This window comes from Corvus cornix, chromosome 18, assembly GCF_000738735.6.
Source record: "Corvus cornix cornix isolate S_Up_H32 chromosome 18, ASM73873v5, whole genome shotgun sequence".
Classification (NCBI taxonomy): domain Eukaryota; kingdom Metazoa; phylum Chordata; class Aves; order Passeriformes; family Corvidae; genus Corvus; species Corvus cornix.
The window spans coordinates 10400155-10424419 of record NC_046347.1 but is presented as its reverse complement, the minus strand read 5'-3'; the positions used below and the strand labels follow the sequence as shown (position 1 = coordinate 10424419).

At 47.1% G+C, this 24265-nt stretch overlaps 1 protein-coding gene across 1 annotated transcript; it reads right to left on the bottom strand.

The window, feature by feature from the left end:
* Positions 1-569: 569 nt before the first annotated feature.
* KCNJ16 (potassium inwardly rectifying channel subfamily J member 16) lies at positions 570-21086 on the bottom strand. The gene is made up of 2 exons (XM_010410062.3): positions 20769-21086; positions 570-3029 (listed from the first exon to the last, which is right to left on the bottom strand). The coding sequence occupies exon 2, from the start codon at positions 2972-2974 to the stop codon at positions 1694-1696; it is 1281 nt and encodes a 426-aa protein (XP_010408364.1). The 5' UTR covers positions 2975-3029; positions 20769-21086; the 3' UTR covers positions 570-1693.
* Between the last annotated feature and the right edge of the window lie 3179 nt (positions 21087-24265).

The following is a 24265-nucleotide window of genomic DNA, read 5'->3' as shown; positions in this document are numbered from 1 at the left end:
AAGACAGGATACAAGAAGATGGTTTTTACTGCGCTTATAAGTGGTTGCTGCTGATGAATCAGCACATAAAATAGGCTAATTAATGAGTTTTGGAATAACTAACACCCCCCAGGCTTTGGTTTTACCTAAAGGGACCACGTTTATCCAGAGACAAGTGCTAGCAAAAGAGAAATACATTAAAATAATCCAGCAATCCTACTACTACATGGAGTAAATTGCAGGGGAAAAAAACACTTAGCAGGCTATTTTTTCTTCATTAAACATGATGAGCTCATAAAAACCCAATTAATTAGTCAGAATGATGTGAATGACTCGTCAGAGCTAATTTTAGCAGCCTAAAGTTAGGCAGCATTACCACAGCAGTCGTTTCATCTCCTTCAGCAATAAATGGAGAGGGATGAACATTTCCAGGATAAACTCATCCTGCTTCCCTCAGCTCCCTAAAAACCCAAGGAAGGTGGGATGGACTCCCCTGTGGAGACAGAAGAGTTCCAGTAACAGACAGCAACCAACACTGGATTTCTTTGCTGCTAAGGTCGGGTGAGATCAATCCCACAAACTCAGAGATGATTATTTTACGTTCGCAGGGTAATTAAACACAACGCAAATGAACTGCAATCATCAGGGGCAAAAGCATGATGAGGCATTGCTCATGAAATAATTACAGAGATGTGCAGAGCACGGAACTTGCATGCCACAGACACCTTCAGAGCATCAACATTTTCCTTTTTTTCCCAGTTTGAGCCGACAGAGGAGTTGCTGGATTTCTCTGTGAAGGATCATTTTTACACAGCCATCCGAGACAAACATTTTTCATTTTGACAAAATCACCCTGTTTGTTCCCCAGATTGATCTTTGTGTTTGCAAAGAAGCGCAGCACGCTAAAAAGAAAAACGAAATGAAATGAAAGAGGATTTGATATAAAATATTGCACAGCTTGCTCCAAACATCATCTTCTCCTCAAGGCTCAACCTGATTTTGCTAATTTAAAACTGGAGGTCTTGTTTTGATTTTTTCTTTACTTCCTGCATCCCTCCAGCTGCTGAGGGAGCAGCACTTCAGGGAATGGCTCATGACCAGCAAAATGAAAGCTCTCCAGCTTTGTGGATCCCACAGGACTGGGCAGGGTGTAAATAGGTGTCCAAAGCCACCCAGGAACACTGGGGTCAGTTATTCCATTGTCCGACAAATAACAGCTCCACACATTCCCCAGAGGAGCTCTGGGATGAGGCTGCCTCTGAGGAATCATTTGTTGGGACAATGGAGCTTCAGAGCCTCTTGGAGGGACTGGGAATGGGCTTTCCAAACAAGGCAGCTTTGAAACCCCTGACCTGGAGGGCACAGGGCACGGTTTGTGTGCCCTGCCAAGGTCATTCTCTGTCTCTGGGCATGGCCAACCCTGGTCCCTGCAGGGGAAGAAAGTTCACATGGGGCTTGCTCAAGTGCAGGGGCTCCCTGGGCATCCCAAGGGGAAGCTGCTCCCTCATGCCACAGCTGATCTGTCACTGGTGCCCACAGCAGGCAGAGCCCAGCAGTGTGGGACAGTGTGGGACAGTGTGGGACAGTGTGGGACAGTGTGGGCACGCTGTCAGTGAGGTCTGGGATATAAATACTGCTGCACACGAGTTCACTGCTTGTATTCGAGGAGCTCAAGGGAAGAATTTGTTGGGAGGGGTTTTAACGGCAGGAAAAGTTAGATTTGGGACTCTATGGAGAGCCTGCTTAAGGTCACAGCTGCTTTCCTGTAGGAAACCTCTCCAGGATGTTGGCTGGGAGTTTTCACTGGGTCTTCTGGATCCTCACAGCTGGTGATGAGGGCAACAGCACTGAAGGACTTTTGGTTAGACTTGATCTCCAGGGCTGACTTCTCCGCTTGTTTTTCCTGCGTCTTCTCTGCACGGTTCCACTCCTGCTCCTTGCGATCCAGCTGCATGGCACTGCAGTGAGGGGCGTACACCTCCGTGGTCTCCTCAAACTGCAAGCAGTCCACCTTGTAGTACTTCTTCTTGACGTGCAAGACATCGTTGAACCTGTGGCCCCACAGGATCTCTCTGGGAACGTAGGAGCTCCGTGACTGGTGGGAAGTCCCCGTGGAGTCACCCGTGTAGACAAAAGTCACCAAGATCTCAAAGTTGTCCTTGGCCAGAGCTTTGCGGTCCAGGCCGTACAAGGGGCTCTCGCTGTCGATCTCATGGACGACGGTCACTGGCGTGACCAGGATGATCTGGTCATTGAGCAGCTTGAGGTCCCTGTACTCCATGGTCATCCTCCCCTCCTTGTCCTCCTTGTAGCGCAGCAGCTGCGCTCGCACCGAGCCCTCCACCATGTGGTTGGGCCGGAAGTCCCCGATGCGCCACATGAGGCAGAATTTGTCGTCCCTCAGCCCAACCACGGCGTAGTAGCTGAAACGGATGGTCTGAGCTCTTTTCCGGGCCGTGGCCATCTTGGCCAAGGCTGCTCCAATGATGAAGGTGTCGATGATGCAGCTCAGCACCGACTGCAGGATCACCATGAGGATGGCGACCGAGCACTCCTCAGTCACGCAGCGGTACCCGTACCCGATGGTGGTCTGGGTCTCCAGGGAGAAAAGGAAGGCTCCCGTGAAGCTGTGCACATTTGCCACGCAGGGGGTGACTTCCTCGTCGCTGAACAAGTCCCCGTGCTGGACGGCAATCAGCCAGAACACGAGGCCGAAGAACAGCCACGAGAGCACGTAGGACAGGGAGAAAATCACAAACATGTGGCGCCACTTGATGTCCACCAGCGTGGTGAAAATGTCCACCATGTAGCTCTCCCACTCTCCGAAGATGTGCTTGAAGTAGACGTTGCAGCTGCCATCCTTGTGGAGAAATCTCTTCTGCAGCCTTTTCACCTCCTTTTCCGGGCTTTCCCGACAGGTGCCACGGTTACTGACCTTGTTTCCCTGGACATTCACAGGCCTGTAGCAGCCGCTCTGCTCATTCATCTTCCTCATCTCTGCCTCAGCTTACAGAAGGTCCCAGGGGTTGTTTTCTTTGTTCATTGGAAATCTATGAAATGAAAGAGAAAGTCTATTTTCATTTGAATTTCCAAATCTGAACATGTTCACTCTGTGGCCACCACAGGTAATTTTTGGAAGGGTACAGGCCGTGGCATCCATTACAGATCTTTGCTCAAAACCAGGCCTGGAAATATGAGACAGCTAAAAATCCAATCCATTGGAAATGCCCTTATCAACCCTAAAATTTGGTCTGTAGATGAAAAGAGAAATCAAAACCTTTGTGGTGACCCCATTGTGAGTAACTCAGTTAATGATCCCATGAAACAACATTAAAAGCAGGGTGAGCTCCCCTGAGCAGTCACAGGAGTGGCACAAACCACTTAAATTTGGCCAAATATTGGAGGTAATGAATTGTTCTTTGCAATTTTCCTTGTTTTCCTCCATTAGAAAAAAAACTGGGAAAACCCCTTTATTTAGAGGTAAAACTTCAGTCTCATGGGCAGGGAAATGCAGTGATGGTGTGTTTTAACCAAAAAATTAATCAAACAGATGATCATTCACCATTATTTATGTTTCAGCATAGAAAAACCTGTTCATGGAAGTGAACTTGACTGGGCTGGTGCTACACAGACATGTTTGTTCAATTTGGAGAAAATTATTTACATTTCAAATGAAAAAAGAAACCTCTCTGAGGTCCTGGAAAGCTTCTGAAACGGTTCCTTAAAGCAAACAAAAAAAAATCCAGCTGCCAAGACTATTTAAATCTTGATTAATGAGTTTGAAACAAACATGGAGGGTGTTAATGGAAGTTGTGGGTGACACAAATTTAGGAAGTGACGTGGATTAGGAGATTCCTTGGTCAGAGCAGAGAAGAACTGAGCAGCACCAGTGCTGGGCCATATTTAGTGACCAATAACAAGAGTTACCTTAGAAATGGAATTGAATTTCCTCATCACCTGGAATCCAATTAAAAACACGGCATTTAAAAAGGCAAATCCTTTTCCTGCAGGTCTCCAGCTCATTCCACGACATCCCAACCATTGACACAAAACCAGTCAGAAGTGATGGGGACACAGCAGAACAATTCCAATTGTTTGCCAATTTCATGCTTCTAACTGATATTCCTAAAGGAAAAAAAAACCCTAATATTTTTGTGGGAAACCTGTCATTATTCCTCCAGAAACAGCAAGTTCTCGATGGAAAAATGACGAGCACTTTTCCCATTTTTAAGCTGGTTTCAGAGTTCGGATGTAGGTTTTCAATGGAGCCAACAACTCCATGGAAAATGAGTTTAAGAAAAGCGAATTTCAGAAAAACCAACTCTCCCGGGGGAATTTTTTTCCTCAGGTCTTCAGTCCCTTTGCCTGAGCAGAAATGACTGCACACACTTCCAGGCAGAGGAGAGTCAGGCCCATGGAGTGTAAAATATATTGGATGGACTGGATTAACAGCCCAAGAACTCTCCTCTCATCCAAGGAACAATGACAAGCATGCAGAGACATTCATCCAAAAACACTTAAAAGCCAAACATAGTTTCCATTTCTTTTTTTCTCTTTTTTTTTCCTTTTTTTTTTTCCAGCCCAGAAATGAATGTGACATATGGTGTCGTAGCCTCAGAATGTGGCCTTCATTAAAAAACACAACATTAATGCTTCCAAAAATACTTCTTGGAATAGGGTCTTTGGAAACATTCATATGACTTGCTTTGCTCAGAGTTTTAAACAAACACTGCAGCCTGGTCTATTGAGGATGCTTGACCCAACATTTTCGAAGTCATATTTAATAACAAACAAAAACTGGAAACTGTTGAGGGTTGTTTGTTTGTTTTGTTTGAAGGACCTCATAACGTGAGGTGTGAAAATGAAGCGAATTGTAACCAGGAGCCAGTATAATCTTAAATAAAAACATTTGTAGGGCTTTGCCATGAGGGGCTTCTCTGATCTCTGCTCCCTGGGACAGGGACAGGACCCGGGGAATGCTGGAGCTGTGCCAGGGGAGGTTTTGTTGGGTATCAGGGAAAGGTTCTTCCCCCAGAGGGTGCTGGGCACTGCCCAGGCTCCCCAGGGAATGGGCACGGCCCCGAGGCTGCCAGAGCTCCAGGAGCGTTTGGACAGCACTGCCAGGGATGCCCAGGGTGGGGTTGTTGGGGGGTCTGGGCAGGGCCAGGAGCTGGGCTGGGTGATCCTTCATCCCTTCCATCCTAATATTCCATGACTCCATGATTCTAGCAGTTTTCTTATTGACTGGTTCAAACCAGAGTTCCGTGAAAACACTTCCAAACATTGCAGGACTCTAAAGGGGACTCAATTTCATGAATCCAAGGCTCCTGAGTGAATTCCACTCTCCGCTGTTGCCATCAGAAAATCATCTGATTTCCAAAATTGTGTTTTGCTGGCACCACCTTCGGATTTTGGTGGGAAGAACCTTGGATTGTGACACACAGAGCAACGGGGTAAAGGCCGCTCTGATCTGCTGGTCGTCTGTCACAACCAGGAGACAACTTTGATGGGGATGGGCCTTGTTTTAGGAGCTCTGACTCTACAAGGGTCTCTCCTAAATACACGTTGCAGTTATACAAATACTGCCATGGATGTCTGAGATGAGTTTTTGGCTGGCATAAGAAGCCATGGAACAGGTTGGGATTTTCCAAAACAATCCAAAGTATGTCTGCAATAAGAAGGGGAATGTGTTGCAGAGCTCCCTAAACCAAAACCAAATATCCAGCCCTGGAGCTGGATAGAGGAAAAAAGAACCAGCGCAGAGCAAGGTTACCAGACCAGGATTGCCCCCAGGACCTTGGTCGTGTTGAAAATTGGATTTCTCGGAAGAATTTGGTATTGCCCTGTGGAGACTGCCCCAGGTGACCTAAAACCCCAAACTGCCCAGTGGGGACTGCCCCAGGTGATCAGAAATCTCGGGAAATAACCCCCTCAGCCACTCCAAAGCATCGAAAAATGTTGCCCAGTATTCTGGGTGTGCCTGAAGATAAGCCAAACCTGCACTTTTCAAGGCCACCTCTTCAAGTCTCTCGAGTGCAATAATAATCACAATTAACGATCATGCATCATAATTAATAACTCTTTGACATTGATGTTGCTCAGAACGTTCAGGTCCAAAGACCCACCCTTCAGTGTTCATGGATTCTGTAAGTCAGGATTAGGATCTGTCCCTCATTCCTGGGGACACCGTTAACAGACACGTGATTTCCCTGTTCCAGACAGGGACAGGGAAGTTGGGAACGCAGCTGTTCCTCCCTCCCTCTGCTGAGGCACTCTGACTGCCGCAGAATACTCTGAAGACTCTGATTACGACCAAATTATTACCAAACCACAGACTCCCAGCCAGACTGATAAGCTTCAACCTTAGAGTAATTTCAAAAAGCTGATTTTCCCAACTGGAAATATCCGACACATCCCTAAGAAAGCCACACGATTCCATGAGAGGTCCTGTTACCTGCTAAAGATTAACAAAGGGGGTGGAGGAGGATTTAAAAACATTCTCTACTCACTAAAGCTCAAGATCTGTTGATGCAAATGACTCTCAGATGTTGCCAGGAAGCGTTTTCACCTTCCCCTAATGCTGACACATAAACCCTCCCTCTTTTCTGTCTTGCTTTTACTTTCTGTGGGTTTTTTCCTGGACTTCTGGGCATGTTTGTGCACATCGTGAGCCTCCCCTTGCGCTGCAGCCCTGCTGATGTTCACAGTACTTTTGCTCTCCGTTCTTATAAATGTATTTCCCCCCTCCAAATGAAAGTTTGTCAGAGATAAAAATGGAGCAGTGAAGCCAAGCAGGAAGACAGAAACTGAGAAATCTCGAAGATTTCTTTAGGGTAAATGGCAGAGAGTTGTTCTAAAGAATAAATGTATCAGACTCAGAGGTCAGAAACCAGAATAATTCTTAATCAATTCTTAACAGTGCTTCATTATCTCAGCCAAGGCCAGGATTTTACTGTGTTGGATCCTGAAGTGCTCAGGGGGATACAGAACTGCTCCAGAGATCTGTGTTCAGGGGGCTGCACAGTGAACCCCCAAACTGGTATTGTCTAAAAACATCACCCCAATCAGATACGGGAGGAAATTCCTGTATTTCAAAGGTCATAAAGGAGTGCAGTGGCAGAAGCAGATCAAACCCAGCACCCTCTTCTACCCAGTGAAGAGCTGCCACAAAGCAAACACCAGCAGGAGCAGATTTTCTTATCATATTTATATTTTCATGTAGTTCCTCTCGAGCAGAGCAGCTGTGCCAGAACAACTTGAACTCCTGATTTTCAGCTCCCTTGGAACAGCCACTTCAAAGCCCTGAGCATCAAGCTGAGCCTTTCAAAGACTTTCACTGGATGTAATTGTCAATTTAATCCCGATATTTGGAGTTTAGGGCTCAGTGCTTTGTGAGGATAATCCCTCTTGCACCATAACCTAATACCTAACAAATTGCTGCTACACCCCTTTTATGACTCTCTTTTCCCATTATGTAAACAATAGGGGTGAATTTTTGTTCGGTGACAACTTCAGTCAACAGCCTGTTTGTAAAACATTAAGCAAAACAATGTGAAGATCTGGGTTCCAGGATAATTCTGTTCTGAGATTAAATCAAGAAGAAAACAACCCCAAAATCTCCAAATTAAACTGGGTGCTCATTCTCACCCCCACACATGGAAGTGGTGTCTCTCTCTCTCTCCAGTGTTGCTTTAGCAATCACCTCAGTTTCCTGCTTCATTTTGGAAATGATCTGAAAGGTTTCCAGTTTTAGTCATTGTTGTGTAACCCTGGAAGGGTTTCAGCTCAGAGACCAGAAATGTGACAAGTCAGAACCTTTGGAGCGGCTTTGGAATTGGCTACAGTAGTCGTTCCTTTAAAAAAATCCACCACCCACAAAACCTAAATAAATCTATTGCAGGACAACATTAAGGCTCCTTCTTCTCTCTTTCCTTCCTTCCTTTCACTCTTTTTGTTGCAAAGGGACTTCTTCTGGTACCCACAGCCAACCCTTCTGCTTCTGATCCGGCCTTCCACTATCCCAGGGTGCTCCAAGTCCAACCTGGCCTTGGACACTGCGAGGGATCCAGGAGCAGCCACAGCTTCCGTGGGCACCCTGTGCCAGGGCCTGCCCACCCTCAAAGGGAGAAATTTCTTCCCAGTATCCCATCCAAGCCTGCCCTCTGTCAGTTTAAGCCAACATATTTAATGTTTGTCAACTCAGATCCCCACAGGTCACTGAAGGCAGCTCTACACGGGGAAAGGGAGCACAAAACCCCCTAAACTGAGCCCAGAGTCAGACCTGGGGGAGCAGGGATTTAGGAGAGGGGTTCCCACAACAGAGCATGACCAGGAGCATTCCAGTGGTGCTGCCTTTACAGGTGGAGCACATCCCAGAGGGAGCTTCAATCTCACATCCACAGTGACATCTTGGATGCCACCAGAGTGAAGCTTTTAAAAGGCTCAGCTTTCCCTTGAAAGCAAAAATTTTGTTTTTCACATCCCTTCAGCTGAGACAAATGAGTGCTGCAGGTCACCAAGGGCTCCATCAGCCTGCAGCCCACAGCTCTGCAGACATCACCTTGCAGGTGACCCCTGTCCCCTCCAGAATTTTTTGTACAAAATCCTCTCAACAGCAGAAGAAAACATTGCAAGTACAGAAAGAAAAGAAAACACTGGGGTTGGAACTGGATGATCTTGAAGGTCCCTTCCAACCCAAACCATTCTGATTCTAACACACCCAACTCAGAGCAAAATGTTGTTTATTTCTTAGACTTCTTAGTCAATGGCTCCATACAGACAGAGAGCTAAAGAATCAATATCAAAGTGTTTACTGAGCATTTTAAAGAACAGACACAGGCACCAAAGAGCAGCAGAGCTTTGCAGATGTTTTTGAGTCACGCAGTGGGGCCGTGATCCCCACTGGAACAAGGCACAGCAACAGATATATTGACATTTAATTCATCTAAGTGAAACCGGATCTGCTTACAACAAAACCAATAAAAAAGTGAAAACAAAAATGAAGAAGTTTGGCCTCTTAAAGTCAGGCAAGACAGAGTGGAAGCTGCTCCTTGGTGAAGGCTGGTTCCCCATTTCAGAGCCACAGGATGGGCTTAAATGGAAGCAGCTCCCCGCTTTCCACTCAGAGCAATTCCCAAAATCCATAGAAAGCTGCAAATGTCTATTTTGATTTATTTGCCCTGTATGCACTGCACGGCTGTAGCCAGGAGCCAGCAGTGGAAACACTGAAATACCGGGAGAGATGGAAAGTGCTGGCAACTCGAGGCTCTTGATTTGGGGCCTCGCTGCCATTCTTTGTCCCAGACGCTTTGGCAGGAGGGAAACCTAAAACTGTTCCCTCTGGGGAGTCTCTTCCTCTTCTTAACCCTCAGCTCCCAGCAGCTCTTGCCCAGATGGGACCGGACCCAGCAGGGACTGGGCACAGCAATCCCAGCTCAGCCTCCCCTCGCGCGGGGCTGGGTGGGTGCAGGGGCCCCAGGCTGCCCCACTACGGCTGAACCTGAACTGGGGCTGAGCTGGGATGGCCCAGCAGGGAAAGAGAGTGACCAGGAGCACCTGAGCCAAGCCTCAGAGGTGACCCTGCCGTGTATCCCACACTGGAATGGGGCAGCTGGATCCCCCCAGGGCCACCGTCATCCCCTCCTCCTGCCTGGAAATTCCCCCTCCTGCCTGGAAATTCCCACTCCTGCCTGGAAATTCCTCCTCCTGGTTCTCTTCCCATCAGCTGAAAGCCATGTGAATTTTCATATTGAGCTGACAGGACCAGATGGTCTCCATTTCTGCTCAAGTTCCTGTAGTTTCAGTTCTTAAAGGCGGTACAGTTGGTACACATCCTAGAACTGAAAATCATGGAACGGTTTGGGTTGGAAAGGACCTTAAAGATCATCTTGTTCCACCCCTGCCATGGGCAGGGACACCTTCCCCTGCACCAGGGTGCTCCAAGCCCCGTCCAACCTGGCCTTGGACACTTCCAGGGATGGGGCAGCCATGCAGAGATGGAACAGCTGAAAAATTTATTTTGTATCCAGGTTTCTCCCTTTGGAAATCAGTAACCAACCTATTCCTTAATTCAGCAGGCCCCCGGGCTTTAATGCAAATTAGCTGTGAGGCAATCAAATACCAGTGCCAGCACTAATTAGCACTTCCTTCTCCCCTGACACACGGGTGTCTGCCCTGACGCCCAAGGAAGCTTCATTCCCATCCACCCCATGCTGCACCTCATGGATTTCCCTCCGCCTTCAGAGCCACAGCAAAATTCCTCGAGGAACTTTTCCCCCCCGGCCCTTGTTGCCAGGAGCAGAACAGTTTGTTGCAGCTCTGAATAGCCATGATGTCATTAATGAATTAATGCGTTCAGCAGTAGGTGAGTGGCAGGTCAGGAACAATGACAGAACGAGATCAGAGAGTGCTGAGCACTCGTTTAACGGAGCCAACACCCTCAGCTCCCTTATTTGCTGTTCTGTCCCTTCCCAAAACACAACAGGTTATTAATAATCTGGGAATCTGGGGGCAGGCAGGAGCTGCTATTCCAAAAGGGTTCTTCCAGTCTCAGGAACAGCTTCCTGTACGTCGCCCTGTGCAGCTCTGCTTCCTGAGGCAGGCAGCGCACTCCTCTCCTTCCTGTCTGCTAGAAACCAAGGAGCCAGGAAAGTGCACTGGGACAGCACAACTTGGAGGCACTGTAATCTCAGCTGGGTCCCTTATCCAGGGATATTCCAATATTCCTGTGTGCCTTATTCCAGTCTGTGGAATAGCAAAGGTGCAGACAGGGCAGATCGACCTCTGGCATTCCTGTGGGGCTCAGTGCTCCCAGTTCTGCACCCCAGAGAAGGGAAGGTGACCTGGCTATCACCAAGAAGGTCAGAGAAGCTCTGAGATCACCTGTGCAAATCCTGATCCTGCCAATCCCAAAGGCTGCAGCTCCCAGGCGGGAATCCCTGTGCTGGTGTCCACGGAGTTTGGAGCAGATGCTTTGTTGCTGCATTTTACAGGAATAGAACAAATCTGACTCCCAAGTGAACACGAGTGAGCTCCGTACAACAGATCGGGAGGGAATATGCGAGCAGGAAGCCTGAGGATCTCTGATTTAGGATTTTTCTTCCCCAATCCTTGTAGGAAGTTCCCTGAGGTCCAGCTTGACATCACTTATTAACAGGCAGGGGAGACAGGAACACTTTCAAGTCACCACTGATCCCAACTTTAGGCCACTGACCTCAGCAGGAATTCTGCTCTAACACTCAGAAACTGCCTCATCCCACCTAAAAAAATATCCCAAAAGCCAATTAAATCACCAAAGCCTTTACGTTTTCAGAACTAACATCAAGTCTAACAGTGAAAACATCATTTTCCATTATTTCTCTGAGGAAATGGGAAGGAGAATTGAAAAAAAAACAAAAAAAATATGCAAATAAAATTAATCACATCCACTATGACTGAATTTTTTAGGAAATACCACCAAAAACTTCTGACTCAGACTTTCAAACTCATTCCTAAATTAAAGAAAGGTTGAGATACAGCTGAGTGTCAAGTCAAACAATGTGTCAGTGCTTTTTTCTCTTTAGGAAAAGCACCAGAAAACTGTGAGTGACACAGATAAGGCAGGCAGTCAAATACTGAACTTCAGGAAGTCAATTTATCCATCAGCACTGGGGTCAGGAACCACTGTTTGCTTTTCTGAGCAGCTTCATGTGACTGTCCTTTCATTTGGGAGCACAGATAAAGCAGAAATCCACCTCTGATATGATTTTCCACCCAAATCTGATTTTCCTCTCCATTCTCTATCCCCAGCCAAAGCCCAGAGTCCTCCAGAGCACCCCGAGTTTCCGGCCCCTCATCCAAACCAAAGCACATTTGCTGGGCTGTGGATGTCACCACATTTCTCAGCCGGCCTGTGAAGCGGATTAAATGCTCTCAGAGCTCAGGGGGCTGATCCAAACCCCGCTGAAGGCAGCACAGGGGTTGTGTTTGATCTCCTGCTCTGGATCCCAGCTGGCACTTGGGTTTCTCAGTATCACCACAGGCAGCATCCACCTCGGGATTGGCTTGGCCTGCTGGAATTGCAGCAGCACTTTCTAAGAAACCCGGGCTTTGTTAAACCTTCGCTCCCTTTTTTTTTTGGTTCGCAGACTTTGGCAGAGTTATGAGTTTCCATATTGTCATTTAACTCCATGGAGTTCTGGAGGAAATTCAGGGTTGGGATGATTTTCTCAGAGCTGACTTTAAACACCTTGTGGAGCAGACATTGGTCTGTCCATCCCTCCGTTCCTCCATCCATCCATCCATCCATGCATCCATCCATCCCTGCCTCCATCCCTCCATCCTCCCCTGTCTCAGCAGGGCTGCCTGTGGCCTGGAAAGGGAGATCATCCTGAAACCCAGGAGTTATTTCCTCAGAGCTGACTCTCAGCATGGTGCTGGCCACTCTTGGATTCCACTGTCATTCCTTTCCCAAGCCCAACACTCTGATTTACAGAATCTTGGTGTTCTGCAAGCCAGATAATTGAAATAATGTGGAAAAACATGGGTAGCTGTGTGTGTTTGGGCCCTATATTCCAGAATTTTATTTTAACCTCCGTGTTCAGATTGAATAACTTCATTTTTGGTCTCCTGAACCTGTCCCACAGCTTATTCCTGATCACCTGAGGGAGCTATGGATGCAAAAAATAGGATTCTAAGCAATATTAAGATAGGCAGAATATCCCTTTAAACCTCTCTTCTCCCCCATTTTTAAAACATCCTCGGATGAGTTACTCATTCCTCTAAAGATGGAAACATTGACCCTAAATCGATCATTCATGCCAGGCCTGCACTTTAATGATTGTGCACATCAAATATTTCCTGGGATGAGCTTTACCCATCGTCTCTGACTCCAGTTTAAACTTCCACCTCTCTACTCCATCCACAGCCAGATTCAGATCTTCATCCTTAAGATCCTTTTCAATATTTCCACCGGCACCAGAGAGTCCTTACCCGCAGCAATTCCCCGTTCTTTGGATCAATGTATCACCTCTGCAACAGCATTTCTCACATCTAATCCTATTTTTCTTTTCACGTCTTCCCACTCTTCTGCTCTTTAGAGTTGTATTTGGGAGCATTCTGAGTTCTCAGAGGTAACTGAGGGAAGGTTTTCCTTGCTGGGTATTACTGTATCCCGCAGCCGTAGGGAGGAGAGGAGATCCAGCAGGCAGGAATTGTGCAGCAAGATTGATTTATTTAATTATTTCACAAACTCTTTTATAGACTTTTTTCTTCACAGTCTAATTGGACAAAGGATCAGCCCCCCCTTGGGGTGATTGGCTAAAATCCTAAAACATCCATTGTCAAAATATTTTTCTGCTGTACCATAAACAAGGCTTTGCAAGGTCACAGGTGTTTATAGAACTCTGCTACTATCTTTGTGAGAGAGAAAAGTATCTCACAGGCTTAGAAAGAAGCAGGAAAATGTCTTGCTAACAGCATTTTTGTATCCACAGCTGGGTTCTTTCTCTCCTGTGCACGTGGCAATAATTGCAGGGAAGGACCTTTCCAATCTGCCTCGCCCACTTTAAAAAGGTTCTTTTCATGCTGCTGAAAAACCTTTGAATCTTGACCATCTTTATTTCATCTGTGTTGATTGCTACCAGCATTATTAATGTAATTTCCTATTTTCTTTATTTTTGTACCCATTTTTCAACCACTCTGTGTCAAACCAGCCCTTGCCAAACTGGTTTGGTGGCAAATCCCAAACTTCTTCCGTGGGAATCCCAAGGAATGGAGCCTTCAATCAGCTTCTGAAGGGCTGGAGAGGAGCCCCAGGCCAGGAATGTGGGATAACGACTATCTAAGAGCTGAGATATTGGGTTTAAATCTAAGGAAAACCTCCATGCATATATTTAAATATAAGCACATAATAAGAATGAACATAAACCTGCTGCGAATCTTCCTAAAACTGGAGCCAGAAAGGCAAAATCTTCAGTGAAGGCTTTGTAAAAAACCACTGGAGGAATGCAACAAATTGGTTTTTTCAGTCCTATATTAATGAATTTATCAGCAAATCCTTCAGCTGCCTCAGGGGTAGTTAATATTATTTTTTGTCCAAAATACTGATCTGTTTCCAAAAATGACAACACTTATTTAAAAATAAACTAAACAAAAAAGAAGCATGTATCTAGAAGTTGCCATTGATAAAAAAATTAAATGTAGGGATGTTTTAAATGAGATTTTTGCCTCCCTGTGACTTGCACAGAGGCTGATTTGTCCCCCTCAAGGCCTGGGACCTCAGACTCTGTGGTCTCCCTTTGTGTGGAAGGTTTTCCCCCAGCACTGCTGAGTGAAGGAGCTGCTTAATGGGAATTGAGCCCGTTCCAAGCTGTTTGCCACGGAGCTGCTCAGCCAGCCGTGTTTTTCCTGTTTTACCTCTCCAGGCAAACAGTGTGAAGGAGCGAGCAGATCTTATCAGAGCCCATGTTAACAAAAATACATCAAATAAAAACCTGCTACATTGCAAATGTCAACACTCCACACACAAAAAGTGATATCTAAACTGCAGTAGGGTTGATTTTATTGCCAAAGCAATTCCCAAAGATTGTTTTGAGAGACAACTTTTCTACTTGGCCTCACAGGTGCTGTGGGTCTGTGAAATAAATGCCTCTCTCATTTATTATACAGTGAATTTACAGGGGTGCTGCCACCAGAGACAAGAGCGTGGCTAAAGAGAATTTCACCCTCTGGTTTGAAATTTACTGCCACTGTCCCCAGATTAGTTGGGAGTTGGATGAATGATCGGCTATCAAAATTAAATTAAATTCAGAGGTGATGTATGCAGCCTCAGTGGGAGATTGATCCTATTTTGTATCCTGTATTTTCCCTGGGTCATTCTTACTCCCGTTTTCACTGAATCAAATGGAATTACAGCATCACTTGCTCCCGCTCAGAGCCAGAGTCCTTCCGAAGTCGCACAAATCCAAAGGTGATTAATGAAACCCCAAATCACTCCCAAGGCCTGCCCAGCCCCGAATCACGAGCTCGGGCTGGCGGCATTCCTCCTCAGGAACATTCCGTATGGTGCTAAGCTCCATCACCTCGGAATGAGAGGATCTCCGGGAAGTGAAGTCTGTGAAGAACACAAAGCGGTGTTTCCCACAGAAAAAAAACCAGAAAACATCACTCGGATGTCTTAATATGGGAGCAACTGTGAGGCTGATTGCGCTCGGGAGGGAAAGCGCAGATTAAGGAGAAGTAAAAAGCGACCTCAGAGGTGCTGGCAGGAGGCCAGGAGTGCTGGAACAAAGGGAAAGCGATCTGAGAGCAGTAATGGCCCAAACGTCCGCGAGGATGAGCCTCCAGCCCATCGCAATGCTGGAGGGATGAAGCGATGTCCCCGATGTCCCCGCTGCTGCCAAGGCCCCGCAGTCACACAGGACTCTGCTCCTGCTGTCTGAAGGAGCTGCCAGGGGCTCCAGCCACGCCGTGACGTGTGTTGATAATTATGATATTCTGCCATCAATTTGCTCTCGGGGTGTTTTTCCAATCAGGCTCGGAGATCTCTTTGTTCTGCCGTGTAAAACCCGCCTTTGAGGTCACTCCTCGCCTCCCACACCCTTGGCTGTTTATGGATGGCCTCGCAAAGCTCAGAGCCCATTTCCCATTGAGGAAGACAAGGAACAGGTTGTGTCATTGTCTGGCTCGATTGTTCTCCAGAACGAATTCCAAGGAGAGGAACAGCTCACCAGCTTGGGGCTTTATTGTTGTAAAAGCCTCCAGTCAACAATGAAAGGATGTGCAGGGTACCAGTCACGACTGAGAGAAAAATCTGCTTTTCCTATTAAAAAATGAATGGGAACAATCTCCATTGATTCGAAAGGAAAATTGGTAAAAGGTCCAAGGGCCACCTACTTGAAATGAGTGCTAAGGGCCATTTCTGATGTCACCAAAACAGGTGGCTCTGGATTTCTATGTGTGGCAGAGGTCTGTAGGGACATCCCAAGGGATGCCAAACTTTCTGTGCTTTGGTTCAGGGTAGAGGGACAGATTTTGGCACCCTAACCTGCATTTCCTTAAAGCTGCAGGCAGCACATTGTCCTGTCCTAGTCCTGGGCATTGTATCCGTTTAGACAGAACTCTGGGATCTTCCAGAATAAAAGGATCCTTATTGCAGGAGTTGGAAAAATGTCCAAGCAGGAGGGATGAAATATTGCCCCTCCACATTGAACAGGGAACCTTTTCTTCCACTGTTGCTTTAGGACTTGCTCCTGCAAGGTCTTGTCTGTCAGCAAATGCAATCAGGTTTAAGAGCCTGAATTACCATCCTGGAAATCACTGGGAATTATTTTGGCGGTATAAAATAAAGCAAGGGCGGAAGTTCTCCAGCAGATTTGGGCCACCACGCTCAGCACCCTGCAGAAAGGAGCCTTTAGTTCTCAAAACCATTCCTTGTGTCCAGGACAGCCACTCATTAGGGCTCTGTGCAGGGAGCTTGGATTTCACTCACTTGGAAGATATTCCTCCCAACCCCCTGGGACACACAGGCTCTGGTTGGTTTGGAAAACAAAATGATTAACGGCATTTCCCAAGTTTTTCCACTGAGCAGATTTGAGCCGAGCTCTGTCACAAGCTGAAGAATTTGCAGGAATAGTGTCAATCTGATGTCATAGTGGCAATAAATCCTATTGTACTGGATTACATTTTACCCGTTAAAATGCTCTGACCTATTGTCATCCAAGTGGAACCACATTCCACTGGCTGCTCAAAAGGTTCTGATTTCACTCCCGATTGTTGCCAGGGCAACCGCACCTCCATCCAAAACTGCTTCACCAGTCACTGAACTCCATTTGAACAGACCCTTGTAGATAAAGCAAAGCACTAATTACTTATCCCCACTGAAAAAAGTCCAAATCAAACCTTTCTGAGACCTGAATAACAGAAACTCGTGGGAGTTGTTGGAGGGTTACTTGGGGTTTTCTGCATGATGCACCAATTGCCTCCTTTCTTTGTGGAATAACTGGTTGTGGTGACAAAATACCATGAAAAGATTAATATTCTTAGGCTATCCAAAGCAGGAGTGCACTGGAAATCTCACCACAGGCCGCTCCTGGAAAGAGTCCTCACTGCGTTGTGGAAAACTAGAAGGATTTTAATGAATAGTCAAACAGCTGCTGAAGGCTTGGGAGGGGAAATAGAAATATATTAATTTCCCTGTTGAGATTTCTGGTGGAAAGTGGCCTGTGTTTTATGGCCTCTGCTTTTATTAAATGAATATCATTTCTGTGGTTCAGAGTTGTCTCAATCCATCCTTGAGTGGGACAAAGCCAGGTAGAAAATTGCTCTTTCTCCCAGGGCTGCTGGGGATCAGCATTTCCTGGAGAGCAAAAGGGGCCACTTGGCCATCAAAGATCAGGTCTGTAAAGGCAAGAGTGAGCAGGGCCAGGTGATGCTGGTTCTGCCACTCCAAGCCAGTGCCCCAGTGCTGACACGCACAGAATTCGGTGCCAGTTTGACCAGTTTGACACCAGTTTGAGAGAGAACATTTTAAAAGGAACTAGAGATGCTTTGTGAAGTTGTCTCAGGAATAGAGATGCCTTTATTACACGTGGAAGATTTCCAGCTGGTGTTGCTCTTCTATCCAGATGAGTCTCTTCACACAGCTCTGTGAGCCCCTCTCTTGGTTTTCCCTTGAGGAAAATTTGCCTGAAAAAATGGTTGTTCACCAAAATTGCCTCTTTTTTCAGTTTGTTTGCCAGACTGTTGATTTTTATCAAATGTCAGTTCTTAGCTCTTCTCAGGGAAGTGTTGACCTGCTCTCCTGTACCACGACAGCAAAAAGAACCCCAAAATTCAGTGGTTCCTCTGCTGAACTTTTCCACAGGAAATTAAGGGCTGAAACCCTCTCCACTCTCCCAATTCCCCACCCCACTGTGTCACCACGAAGAGTTGAGGAGTTGAAGGTTATCCTCCCCCCTCTGCACCCTCAGAACATGAATTTAGCTGCTTTAAAAAGAGGAACCAATGAGGGAATCATGACTGGAAAATACAAGAAATGAACAGTTCCTTGTGAAATGCAGCACAGAGACTTCTTGAATTACAGCTTTGCCTCCTGCCAGACAGGACAGACGAGTCCTCTCTTACAACTGAAGATGAAAAGATGAAGAATCAAATCAAGCCCTTAACCCGGTTTAAAAGCAGACAGAAATGTGGGGCGGTATTTGCTTGTTGGGCTCGTTTGTATTTATCACGTGGCAGTTTAATTGCACAATGAATTACTGGAAAGGGGAGTTCTGTTACCAAACTTTCTCACCAAAAGCTCGGGGGGGGGAGAGTATTGGGCAAGAAAGGTGACTAATGAAAGAAAAAGGGGCAGAGCATCAGCCCATCTCCAGAATTTCAGTCACGCCAGGGAACACTGAGGTGAAGGAGCAGCATCCGGGTGAAAGGCAGAAACTGTCTCACCGTGAAGTGTTTCCCACCTGACCTTTCCACGAGCTGTTCAGAACCTCTGTTGGCACAGGGGCAGCTCACATTTCAACCTTCGCGTCTGGCAATGCATCCTTTGCTAAAGTTTTCTTTCTTTAGAAACCAATCCATCAGTCCCTGCCCTTTCTGCCTCCGGAGTACAGCAGTCCTGGGGAGGACTTGGCTGGTATTTCTGACACTTCTAGAACGGAGAGGTTGCTACACTAATGAAGCCCATCTAAAATACGGATTGCCTGGATATTGCCTGAATTTAGCGAGTTTGCAGCTGGTTAACTCTGATTGATCAGCTGACATTTGCTGAGCGCTGCCAAACCATCCATCAGCAAGTGCTGCAATAATCCTGGTTTTGTTGGTAATAGATCAACTGCCTGAGCTCTGCGGAGCTCAGCTGATTTAGCAGCACCAATCTCATTGTCCACTGCATTCACACCTTTTCCAGGGTAGGAATTAGGAGAGTGCAACTGAATGTCTGCTCTCGTGTCAGAAATGCTCAGAAGTGTCATGGAGTGTGGGATGGAGAAGAGAAGAGAAGAGAAGAGAAGAGAAGAGAAGAGAAGAGAAGAGAAGAGAAGAGAAGAGAAGAGAAGAGAAGAGAAGAGAAGAGAAGAGAAGCAAAAGTGCTGTGAGGTTCATCAGTGAAGTCTTTGCAGACCATGAAAGTTGATTTTCCTCCTTTCCTTCATTCAGTGACTAACTTCTGTTACTGTAACTAGGAGTAAGAGAGTTTATCCTCACCGATACTTAAATATTCACTTCCTCTTCTCCACCTCCTACATTTTCTTGAAAAAGCACTTCCCTCTCCATTCTGGCTCTAGCAAGAAAGCTCACAACAATACTACAGAAAACACTATAAAAGAAGGGGGTTTGTTTTTTAAATGTTTATAATCACACTCTGTATCACCATCCCCACGGGGAATGAGTCAGGGCTCCCAGGAGAACACAATCCCAGAAGAAAGGAAAATGATGTAACACCAGGACATTGCAAAGCTTTTTGATCTGGGCAGAGCACCTCTCACAGCCTGGATCCCCTCTGGATTTCCAGGCTTGTGGTGGCCACTGCCATGGGAAAGACCTTTGCTCCACAGGCCAAGGCCAAGGATTTGAGGAAGTCTGACAACCAGGAAGATGCAGAAGCCAGGATTGTGTAACCAAAACCCTGGCAAAGGCATTCCAAGCCTTTCAGTGACAGCTGCATTGTCTCCCTCTGCCATCTTTCAGCTTGCTCTGTCTGCCAGGGGAGCTTTACCAGACAGGTAACCTGCACCATGGCTGCAGGACTGAAAACCCCAAAGAGACAGCAAGGAAAGGAAATCCTGCCCCAGCTCTGCCTCCTGGGTGAACTTCCCAGATCCTCAGCCTCCTCAGAAAGGTTTTGCAGCTTTTAGGACAGCTTCAAATGTTTGCTCAGGGTTTAGAAATACAGAAATAGAGGGGTTTCTAGGGGGGGATCCTTTTTTCCTCACGTTTGTTTGTGGATTTTCACGGTGTAGGAGGGGGAGAATCTCTCGGCAGGCTCGTTGCACAGACACATTTGGGTACAGGTCACACAGGTGCTCCTGCACAGACACTCACATCCAGCAAAGTTGTGTCCATGCCTGTTCCTCAGGCCTTCGCTGCTTCGCCCACACTCATCCAACCATCCCAACAAACGCTGAGCAGGCTCCCAGGGCCGGCTCTGGGGCAGGCTGATCCTTTTGACTCATTTCAGCCACCCTTTCTCCCAGTCTGCAACCCTCAATTTCCTTGGAGTGAGCCCAGAGTGCCGGTGCTGCTCTGCCCTCCTCACTCAGGAATTCTTGTGGGCAGCTTTGCTGCTCCTCTGGTGATGAGAGGGTGCTGAACTCCTCCAGAAGTGGACAGAAAGGAACAGAAAGGGTCAGCCCCACGGTCTGTGTGGTCTCACATCCCATCCCCAGCAGAGGCCGATGCCGAACGCTCCAGGGGAAGGTGTCAGAGCCCTGCAGCTGGCAGCGAGGAAGGGTTTCCCTCCTCTGACAAGTTCTCACCCTGATCTGCGGTAATTAGAGCCTGGCTCAGCCCTGCAATTACACAGCTTAACACCCTCCCTGAACATGGACTCGAACAACACCAGAGCTCTGCCTCTCTTTAATATTCAAATGAACGCTGTCCTGCTGAATCCCAGCCACACGAACCGTGCTTCCAAACAACCACCAACGAGCTGCCAGGTTACACGCCAAATACCCCTCCAGCCGAACGAGATAAGCAGTTTATCCCCACACAGGTTGTTTAGTTAGTTAAAGCTCTTTAAGGCAATAGAATTTCTGTTTACGTGTACAAACACGGGGAAAAGAGCAATTAAGGAAGTGAGAAATGGGCCTTACCTTAAAGTCCTGCTGGGGGTTGAAAGAATCTCTGCTTCACTCCCTCCTTTCTTTTCCTCTGTCTCTCTCCCTCTCTTCTTGCATGGCTGGACTGACAGGTTGGCAGAGTTGAGAACGACAGGTTGGGTTTGTTTTTTTAGACACAACTCCTCCCCCTCTCAAAGAGAAGGAAAAAAAAAAAAGAAAAAAAAAAAAGGCAAGACTGTTTGGGAAAAGTTCACAGAAAATCCCGTCCTTTCAGCACATTTGAACTGGTGAGAAAAATGCTACTTTGGGGAGTCCAGCAGTTTTCCAATTGTTTTTCTCAAAAAGGCTCAAGGTCTGCTTTGCAATAAGTATGAAGCAACCAAAGGATTTACACCAGGAACTGACTTGACCCCAAACCTTCCCCATTTCCCTGATAATTGATCCAGAGGTAATTACAGCCCCTTTAGTGCAGCCTTGACAAGAGGGCTTTGGCAAAAGTGGAAAGGGCTTTTTGCAGGCAGCACAAATATCTTTGGGCCTTGGATTTTATCCTTGCATCCCAGCACCACTCTGTGTAATAAATGTCACCAACAGATGTCTGAAAACCTAATTTTTTCCCTCAGAACCCTGTGCTGCTGCTAACTTGCCCTCACAGCAGGTTGTTTTAAATTCCTCTTTTACTCTATGCTCTGAACTGGTTGCAGAGACACCCGCTCAGCTTCTGTCCCTGTCACCTGAGAGGATCCCAGAGAGCTGGGGGAGGTTTCTAACAGACCACACCGACCCCAGAAATGAGGTCAGTGTCCAAAGCTTCCACTTCCCCAGGCCTTCCCAGGTGTTCTGGCTCAGATGGACAAAACACATCCCTGGGAATGCTCTACTGCCATGTTTTTAATCTCAGCCCTTTGGAGAGTGTTAGAACCAAGACGCAGACACTGATCTCACCCCGGGTTTATCACTAAATTCTTAGATTAGGGCTGTGTCAAACAAACTCTGCCTGCTCCTAATTCAGTGCTGCTGCTGCCTGTGCCCTCCTGCCCGTGGAGCTTTGCCACGAGTATCTGCTAAGAAATGCCAGGAAAGAGCAGCCAAGAGGTTGGTGGCCGGTGATGAAACAGCTTCCACCCTCCCACTCCCCCGCAATCTCCAGGAGAACGGACAGTCCGTCTCTTTCGGTCTCTAAAGCTTTTTTAAGTTGGCAGTTTGGGCACAAATCTGCAACTTCCAGGCCTGCTCTCTGCAGAGTCGCTGCCTCTGTCTCAAGCAAGCAGAAAAACAAACATAGAGTAGACTAATGACTGTCATCTGCATAAATTTGCATCGCAGACTCCTTGAGCAGAATCCCATCTCCTCTGGGTCAGATTTGCAGCTGGGTTGTAACAAGGAGGTTTCAGAGGTTTCCTTTACCTGGTCACTGGCGCTGGTGCTGCTCTGAGCTGAGCAGCAGCAGCAGCTCTGCGGAGCCAAAAGGGTTCCAAAAGTTTTGGAAAAAACCCCAGCCAGTTTAATTTAACATTACAGTGAGCTAGATTAGAGGTGAAACCAGCGGGTCTCACACGGAGTCGGTGCGACATCATATCCAAAAATGTCTTGTTCCACTCCTTGCAAGCTCAGCTTTATCTCTGGCACCAGGGGAGGGCCACATCCATCTATTCCATCTATTCCATCTATTCCAGGACTGATTTCCATTCCTCTTGCCTCCTGCAGAACGCATTCACTCCCTGCCTCTTTCATCAGGCAACTGTTCTCAATTGTGCTCAGCTCCCCACTCAAGATTGACAGAGAGATAACACAAAAAGCTCCGAAATCTTTCCTGCCAGTGGAACAAGTTTCCTGAATCCAGACAAAACTGGGTGAAGTTCAGTGCTAATGGATCATGGCTGGAGGCACCACTGCCTGCTGAGGGAAGTGAGGAACTGTTCTTCAGGTTACAGCACGGTCACAGGCTGCAGCTTTCTGCCTGAATTTCCAGTGCAGATGGATGGGGAGAAGAATTTAGCAGCGTTAAGCACCCGCCAGTGTTGGCACTGCTGTATCGAAGGTCGATTTGCCAGCAGAGATCCAGCTGCAGCTTCCTTCGGCACTGATTTAGATTTCTCTCAGTCCTCCCTCCTCAGCATTATGAGGTTGGAGATCCAAAGCCTCCAAAAGATTTGCAGCTTGCAGAATCTTTAAGGTCTTTGGCAAAGGGGTTTGTTCTCTTTACTGATTCAGGTTACTTGCCCTGGCACCAAAGAACCACCAAAAACATGCCCAGCACGATGCTCTTGCTTTAGCTCTGGCATTTTCATCCCATATTGGAGTCCTGGAGAGGGAGACAAGCTGAGCAGCATCACAAGGAGAGAGAAATCTCCCATCTCCAGCTGTAGCTCCTGCCCAGTCCCAGCCCAGCCCTGGAGTGTGACAGTCACAGCTGTGTCTGCCCCAGGGGCCAGGGGTGAATTAAAGCCAAGAGCTCTCAGCAAACACAGTTGCTGTAAGAGCTTCAAACCAGTCAATAAATGCACTTCAATTAAGCACTCCGGTGAGGTCAGGTTTCTTGTTTTTCCTGTTTAACCAGCAAGTTTCAAGACAGCCTCGTAATGAACCCTGGGAGCACAGCTCGTTAAGGCATCAGAAAAGTTGCAAAATTGCACCCGACTTTGGGTTGTTCTGTTCTGGTAGTTACACTCCCTAAAGGAAAAAACACCAACGAGGAAGGAACATGTCTCATAAAGTAGGAACTTAATCCCAAATGCCTTGATGCCAATGATGAGATTCCCATGGTTTCAGTGGGTTGTGGATCAATACAGCTGAGATAAATCCCATGTTTTCATGTCAGACTGGTGTTCCCCATTGATTTCCAGGTGGATCTGTGTTCCCTGATTCCCTGTCCTGCCTTGAAAACCCTCCCTCAGTGCCTGCAAATAACCCTTTGGCTCCACAGGTTTCTTGGGCAGGTCCAGCTGAGCAGACACTGGAGCAATCTGTGTATGAAAAAGGGGGGGAAAAAACCCACATTTCAATCCCCAGCTTTTATCCTTTGGGAGTGTGGATCCCTCAATCCACCCTGCAGCGCCCACTGCTCCACATCTATCCCCTCCAACCCCACAAACACGTGCAGAACCCTTTTTGCACCCTGGCTGAGGCTGTTGCTCTAAATTTCCATCCATTCCAAGTTCAAACTCCCTTTTGATTCCATAAAAACTGCAGGTGCTGAATGTTTGATCGGACAGGGAGAAGGTCTCTGCAGAGAAGAGCAGCACAGGGGATGAAGTGTGGGACCTTCAGCGCTTACAGAGTGGTGGTCACATGAAAATCAGCACAAAAGTCCCTGTTTGGGGGCACAGAAAAGCCACGGGGGTGTCACAGAGCCTCTGGCACATCCCAGAGGGTGTTCAGGGTGTTGGGAATGACAGGAGGGCTCCAGTCCTTTTCCATGCATAATTCACCAAGAAATCAGCTGGCCAGCGTGGAAATAATTTGAAATGAGCTGAGCCCTTAGGTATTACATTAACTGGATCTCCAGGGGAGGATGTGGATTACTGCAG

Excerpts from the sequence above, each read along its gene's own strand:
- KCNJ16 (XM_010410062.3), bottom strand. The coding sequence starts at position 2,974 with ATGAGGAAGATGAATGAGCAGAGCGGCTGCTACAGGCCTGTGAATGTC.